The following is a 7,692-nucleotide window of genomic DNA, read 5'->3' on the forward strand; positions in this document are numbered from 1 at the left end:
ATAAAAATAAACTTTTAAACAGTAATTTTATGTTTTGTGAATATATTTCGATATCCGATCTGATCTGTGAATATGCGGATGAGATCGGATTCAAGCTAAAAAAAATTGCGAATATTGGATGGATCTGATCCAATAATTTTAGTGCGAATCGGATTGAGCTTTTGGTCATATCCGATACGATCTGCGTTCACCCCTAATTTTCAGAAATTAAGGACTGTCCCTTTGCTTAATGTTTCTAGGCAAAAGAGGGAAAGATTCACAAGCATCTCCTCGATTTGTTTTGTTAATAATTTTGTAATGTGTATTGGTGTTCTGCTTGGATGATAGATTGACCAGAACTACTTATTGTTAAGATTCACCTTAGTGCTTGGAGAAGTAAATTCCTTAATCAAGCTGGTTGTTTATGTTTGACAAATCTATTATTGTTAGTTTTATCCCAGTTTATCAAATGTAAGATGGACTTTATTTTGTCAACAATAGTGAGTGATAAAATAGATAGGCTTGGAAGGCAATTTGTGTAAAGTGGGCAAATAATTTCTCGAGGACTCTCGCTCTGATATCCTAGAAGGTACTAACTTCTCCAAAAAAATTTGGTACTTTAGCTATGTGAAACATAAAATTGGCCAACATAACTCTCTTTGAGAAATTAATTAACAAATATTTTATTATCTTGAGAAATTATAGGTCCAACTCATGACAATAAAGTACTTAAAAGAGATGTTCCATAATCGATTAGGAGCCGCTTTCACTAATGTTTAAAAATCAATTAGAAAATTTTTTGTATCATCTTTGAGAATGTTATGCTTGGTATATGGGTCTTTATCCTGAATTTTTCTGGTTACATCTATGGATGTAGCTTAACAATGTAAAAACTAAGATATTTGATCTCATCTCACAATCTATATATATATATAATGGAAAAAGATGGTGCCTAAATTGACTTTTTACCGTCATTCTTAAAGTTTTGAAGGATGATATTTATGGCTATGATCCCAATAAGCTCACATTGACTTTCGGACCTGGTAGAATTGGAGAGCATTTTCTTCTCATACTTATTCAACTAAGTAATGGATATTTGTGGTTATTTTAGAGTTATCAAAACGAGTCGTGTATGTTGTAAATATTTAAGGCTCACAGTTTTCGCTAATGTTATAAATATTTAAGGCTGACAGTTTTAATAAATAATACAAACTATCTATTATATCTATTCTATATTATCAATTTTATAACTAAAATGTGTCACATATTATTTCATCATTGCAATTAAAATTTTGAAATAAAATATTTCTCTCCAAAATAAAAATTTTTTCTCTTTCTCTCCCTCTTTTTTTCTACCTTTTTCATTTCTTTAGTGACTCAATCTCTATTATATATCATTATTAATAATTAATTATAAATTTGACAATTAAAATATGCAACATGACATTCTCTAATTGCAACCAAAATTGAAATATAATTATATTATATTACTAATTTAACAACCAAAATATGTTATATGATATTTTTTTATTAAAATTGAGATGAAATATTTTCTTCTAAACACTACTAGAAAACTAATTATTACAGATGGATATTTTCGATAGATTTTATCCCACAGAAATACAGACGGAATTTTAAAAAAAAATTTTGTCGAAAAATAAAAAAAAATGAATTAGCATAAATTACAAACAAAAAAAATACATCGATAATCCTATCAAAAAATTAATTTTTGTTATGAAAAATGATTACAGACAAAAAATTTATCTATAATTAAATAAACAAAAATACTATATTTTATTAAATTATTACCGACAAATTTTTCATCTGTAATTTAAAATTTTCCGTCCAGAATTTTTAGTTAAACCTAGCGTTTGCCCGAACTCCATTCACACCACGCAAATCAAAGAAACCCAGCATTCCCCTCTCCGTCAACAGGGCTCCTTCTCCTCTCCGTTGCACGAGCTCCTTCTTCTCCATTCCTCACCTACAGCTCCACCGCCGGCCACCCTAACCGCCGGAGCTACCTTCTCCTTCTTCTCCTCTTTTTTAAACAAAGCAAGCTCCGTGTCTTTCTCGTTCGCAGAACAAAGCAAGCTCAAGCTCCACCACCGCCGTGCCTCTCTCTCTCCTTTTATCCCCCTCAGTTCTGGCTCGCATACCTTCGCGCAAGCCCTAGCTCCGTGGTGACCAAAATCAGTTCCACCAGCCGCGGTTCCACCTCTCTCTTTCCCCCTGTTCGAACCGATAAGGTGCGTGAACTAGGGTTTTGGTTTTGTGGCAGTGGTTGTTCATCTAAGAGCCACTGGCGATGCTCCTATTCTCAAGCAATCTAAATTCAAGGTGATCTTCGTAATGGCAGCATTATATTTTTCCCAGACTTCAACTCAAAATTCATATGATTTTGTTTGCTTATCGTAATCGATGTGCTTTCTCATTGCTTATTGTGATCTATGTGCTTTTTCAGTTTCTTTTTTAGTTTCTAATTCAAACTTTTGAATGAGGACTATGATTTGTTTGAATCTGAATTATAATTGTTTGCAATATTTTGTCAGTATTAGTTTGGGTTAGCCACTTAACTCATCTTAATTGTTACACTGTAATTTGATGATCGACCTTCTATTCGAGTCTGCATTCATGATTTGCTGAAACTGGTGATGAAGTAAACTTAACTTATAACATGAACTCATTATACTATTTTATATTCATTAATTACTGGTAGCTTCCCGCATTAAGTTTGAGCTATTTTATACAAAAACTGGTTGATCAAAGAGAGATGATATTTCTATTTTTTTTTTTTTTGGTTTAACTTCAAGGTTCAGTGCTAGTTTGCTGAGGTCAACGCTGCTTTTGGAGCTTAAGCGGCATCATGGAGATCATCTAGTACTAAGAGAGACTCATGAGAATGAGGTTCTTTTGGAGCTGCATGGAGCGAGTGACTTCATGGTGCTTCATGGGACAGTTCCTCATTTGTGCAATTCTGGTGCTTGACGTGATGCTGAAGGTTTCTGCTAATTCAGAAGGTGAGTTGTGACATTGTGTCCTTTTTCTGTAGGGTATTTTATGTCCATTCCAATTAGACATGTATTTGAAATGAGCATGGTTAACAAAAAAGACTCAACTATGAAACTGTATTAAAGGGTCTCTGACATCATCATCACATCCTAATCATAGAGACCAAGGCTTCTACAAATTAATCTACAAGTGCTTTTATTCTTGCAGACAAAAAAAATGTTTAATTCCATTTGCTTTGTTGTTTATTCTTTTAGCATTGTTTGGCTAATTGGTTCATATTTGTGACTGACCGAATTTGAGCTGAAAATTTTTCTACTCCAATTTATTTAACAATAAGGATGTTGCACCTAAATATTGCTTCTATGATAGGTGATGCCCTGAATTTTTTGAAGAACAGATTGACAGATCCTGCTGGTGTTCTTCAAAGCTGGGATTCCACTCTTGTCAATCCATGTACATGGTTTCATGATACTTGCAGCAATGATAATAGTGTGATCCGTGTGTAAGTTATACATACATCACTTTTACTTTTACTTTTATAGCCGTTTGTGTATGCTTTGATTTACCTTGAATTATGACTCCACTAGGCAGCTTCAAAGTCCTAGATGCTTCACATAAAGAACAATAAATCACATATCACAATACATTAATAATTTTTGTCATTTCACACAAACAAGAAATTAAGAATCAATATGAAGAGAGACAGAAACCTTATAACTTCAGGTTCCTTCATTTCTGGCATAATTAGCGCAGCAAAAGCAAGAGAAGCTTTATAAATCAAATGGTTAATACCCAGAAAATGCAGAACTAGCCTTCTGAAAAATCTTCTCTCTATTATTGCTCTGAGACTATTATTTTCTAAGCCTTTAGGTATAGCACATTTGAGATTTGCATTCTCTATGCACTTGGAATTTTTTTTGTAAGGTTTGAAGCAACTAAATATTATCTGTATCCAAAGGACAAAGCTTATCATGTTTGCTTTTTTTTTCTTTTTTCTTTTATTTTATTATTTCTTGTCTGTATACCTGGATTTTGGCCTCTACTATGGAGGGATAGATAAGGTGCACTCAGGTGAGTTTCTGTATACTACTACACCACCAACAACTTTTGAGGATAACAATATTGTGATGATGATGCTTTTTCTAACCATTCATTCCTTTGGAGTTGGAATTTTTGATTCACCTTGCAGGCCCTAAATCCCTCATACACTATGCCAAGTTTCATAATTATCAGTACAAGTATCCTTGTTTTTGTTTACATCATATATATATATATATACTATAATATATAGTAATTAATTATACAATTCGACCATACCACATGTCACTGGTATTATTGTGGAACGTGGCCAAGTTTTTTTAGTGCTATTTTTTTTAGTCTAATTAATAGCACTTTGATCCGGCCCTCTCCCTTAAAGAATACCAACAATATCGGATAACATACCTACTTATGATTTCTATTCTTGTGATATGTATTTGTACTAGTACTATATTATGATGATTTGTACTTATGATAAAGTACTATATTGTAAACTATATACGTATACTTTTTTGTTTATATTAAGTTAAATCTATAATAAATGCATAGATATTTGTATGGTTTGGTGTAGAGCTTAGTTACTATCCAACAAGATTGTGTGTGTCTCTCGTGTCTCTCTGTATATATATGAAAAACGTTAGGAGTCATTTATTTTTAGTACTTATGCATGCAAATTTTCCCAAAACATATGGCAATTGGCAGTAGGCTCTCCATTAATGCTCATCATTTTTCTTGAGAAAAATCTAGAATTGAGTTTATATTAAGAATATAACATTTTGTATATATAAAACCTTCTAATTTTTACCACTTTTCTTTCAGATTAGAGAGATTCGCCAGAAATATGATATGGTGACCTACCTGTTGGAGTATATTTACTATCCTGACCAAAGTATGTCTTTTCGGAGTTAAAACTCAACTTATTGCACGTTCATATGCTGTGGAGCATAAGTTCTTTTTATTTTTATATTCTTAAGTTGCACTTCATTTCTTTTGTGAGGTTTTGCCTAAAATGTTTTCACGCTTGGCTAAATGCCTCTTTGAAACTTGTGATAAATGTTGTGTAGGAGGAATTGCCTAATAATCTAGTCAGACTAGATATGCTATTTCAAAAGGTAGTGGAGTTTGGAATTGAGATACAGGTCTGTTGTCCTTGTTTTTATTGGATCCCTTCAGTTTCAGTTTTAAGAGAATTTCTGTGATTCACTCCTATTGGAGAAGAAAAGAAGTTTTATGATCATTTATTCTATTAATGGTTTATTGTTATACTTAGATTTTAACAAGAACTAATTGAATGGTGGGAAATCAGTTGCACTTTTAACAAGATCTATCTAAGAGAGATGGTTTCCACAACCTTATTGTGATGCTGATTATTTATCCCAAATGTTCCATTTGATTCTATTTCATTATTCTTATCTCATTGTCAATCATAGCAGTAGTTCAAGTGTGAAACTAGCTTATAGTTTTCAACTAAAAAGATTAAATTTTTGTAAAGCAGGGTGAAGTTTAACAGATCGAAGTCTCTCAACATCCTTCCCAAAATTAGACAAAAGATCAGAATGTATCCTGTGTTGCTGCAGGTAACGCTTCATAAAGTCCCCATAGTTTCGGTTAATCATCCTATAGTACTGCTCTAAATTGCCCCTTGCAACCTCCACTGCTCTTTCTTGAACCATCTGTTCCCTCAAAAGCCTCTCACAATGCTCATTTCTTGAACCATCTGTCTCAATTATTGCATATCATGATGAATTGGTGTTACTATTCTAATGTTGTGAGAAACTTATTTTGTACCTGATGAAAGGCTAATATTACCCAATCTCTTGTTTTAGATAGAGTCAAGGGAAGAGAACTAAACTGGGAGAAGAGATATGACACTATCATTGGGACAGCTGAAGGATTGGTTTACCTGCATGAGAATTCAAAAACTAGGATAATTCAAAGAGATATAAAAGCCAGCAACATCTTATTGGATGCTAAACTTCGCGCCAAAATTATATGTGGTAATAAATCTTGTTTCTTTTTATTTTCTTATGATTATGGAATGTCATAAAATACTAAAGAATTTTTCATCGAGGTGCAGAAGTGTGGCAGCATTCCAATTAAGTCATGGACAGCAATTACTGCATGTTTAAGTCATGAAACAGTATCTATGCACAGATACAAACTGTTTTCTTTTATGTACAAATGAGATTTGAATGAGTTCCTGCAGGAAAGTATTTCCCAAGACAAGAAGAGAAGTCATGCTGGCTTTGTATTTAAAAGACTCCTCAACACTCTTGTCTGTTTCATTTGTTGTTTTCTCTTTTATATTTAGGCTAATTCTGATAGTGGTTAGCTACAAGAGCAGATTGTTTTATACACCTTTAGTGTATGCTACAGTACAGATTTTACAGGCTAATTCCCTGAATGTAGACAACCGCTACCCGAAAGCTATTCGCCTCCGGCAGATGAACCTTGGACGACTGGGATCTTTGGATGCACTGAAGATAGGGAAAGTTGTAAGTAATGCATTAATGGTCAATGTTAATAGTCTGTTTATATATTTTTTTATGCTGTAATTGCCTTCAGTTTGATATAATCTAAACTAAGTCTATATAGGCTAGAGTGGATCCATGACCATGAATTCATTGAGTACTGACTAGTTGGCAGAAACTGAGTTGCAGAAACCGAGTTGCATAGACATTTGACAGCATAACATTTTCATATTGTACTGATCATGGTTAGTCCTTATGCATTCAATTGACATAATTTTCATTAGGATGTTGAGTAATGAGTTTTTTGTGCCATAACAAAGTGAATAACTTTCACTATTGACATTTTTTCATGTATTTTTCACTATTGTATACTTTTACTGACATGCAGTACTTTGAAATAATATTTTCAGGCAAGAAGTGTAGCCCTTTTCCAATTGCATTAAGAGATATAAAGCAACACGACATTACTCAAAGCATGCGCGGGCTACTGGTTCATTGGCTTGTAGAGATTTGCATAATGTAATTTTTTTCATATAATACAATGTTATGAATTATAGCTGATAAATTTAGTACGGTTGAACAATACACTGAGGATTATAGTTGATGTATCAATACATTTTGTTTATATTTTGAATTATATTGACTTGCTTGTTTATAGTACTTTTCTTTAGTTTGATAATACGATGAATTTGTTTATTTTTTGAAATATTATAAATATTCAAATACAAATTAGATAAAAATTTGTATTTATTAAATTTATATTTATTTTGTATGAGAATAGGTTTATTTTGTAGTTAAAAAATCTAAAAAAAATTCTATTTTATCTTACAGATAGATTTACAGACGGATTTTCTGTCTGTATTTAGAGTTTGGAGTGGTTTTTCAAGGCTCTAATTACCGACGGAAAATCCGTCGGAAAGTTTGACCTCTACGGGAAATGGATGGAGAATTTACAGAGGAAAAATTCGTCGGTAACTGGTAAAAATCCGTCGGTAATTTCGTCGGTAACCAAAAATCTGTCTATGATATAGACCAAATCTGTCTGTAAATCTGTCTGTAGTAAACAATTTTTTAATTGTGAAAATTAATAAACTTCATTCTTCCGTTCTTTTATCTACCTCTCTTTTCTTCTCTATTTTTCTCTACCATTTTCGCGCTATATATAACTTATAAGTTATATTTTATATTACAA

General features: G+C 32.5%; 1 protein-coding gene across 50 annotated transcripts; it reads left to right on the forward strand.

Annotated features, from left to right (window-relative positions):
• The first annotated feature begins 1,807 nt into the window (after positions 1-1,807).
• Positions 1,808-7,155, forward strand: LOC112770799 (leucine-rich repeat protein 1-like). 50 transcript variants are annotated; one of them, XM_072223878.1, is made up of 10 exons: positions 1,808-2,319; positions 2,793-2,999; positions 3,361-3,493; positions 4,849-4,918; positions 5,094-5,168; positions 5,525-5,606; positions 5,856-6,026; positions 6,439-6,524; positions 6,625-6,745; positions 6,911-7,155. In XM_072223878.1, the coding sequence occupies exons 2-4, from the start codon at positions 2,876-2,878 to the stop codon at positions 4,880-4,882; spliced, it is 291 nt and encodes a 96-aa protein (XP_072079979.1). In that variant the 5' UTR covers positions 1,808-2,319; positions 2,793-2,875; the 3' UTR covers positions 4,883-4,918; positions 5,094-5,168; positions 5,525-5,606; positions 5,856-6,026; positions 6,439-6,524; positions 6,625-6,745; positions 6,911-7,155. The 50 variants fall into 50 exon arrangements, with proteins under 50 accessions (XP_072079979.1, XP_072079980.1, XP_072079964.1 ...); XM_072223879.1 differs by having other exon boundaries at positions 6,676-6,745; XM_072223904.1 differs by having other exon boundaries at positions 1,868-2,319; positions 6,406-6,524.
• Positions 7,156-7,692: the final 537 nt, after the last annotated feature.

The sequence above is a fragment of the Arachis hypogaea genome, chromosome 18 (assembly GCF_003086295.3).
Source record: "Arachis hypogaea cultivar Tifrunner chromosome 18, arahy.Tifrunner.gnm2.J5K5, whole genome shotgun sequence".
Classification (NCBI taxonomy): Eukaryota; Viridiplantae; Streptophyta; class Magnoliopsida; order Fabales; family Fabaceae; genus Arachis; species Arachis hypogaea.

Coding starts and splice junctions, on each gene's coding strand:
- LOC112770799 (XM_072223863.1), top strand. CDS start 2,876: ATGAGAATGAGGTTCTTTTGGAGCTGCATGGAGCGAGTGACTTCATGG. Junction 3,000..3,360: donor GGTTTCTGCTAATTCAGAAG/GTGAGTTGTGAC, acceptor CTTCTATGATAG/GTGATGCCCTGAATTTTTTG. Junction 3,494..4,848: donor GATAATAGTGTGATCCGTGT/GTAAGTTATACA, acceptor CTTTTCTTTCAG/ATTAGAGAGATTCGCCAGAA.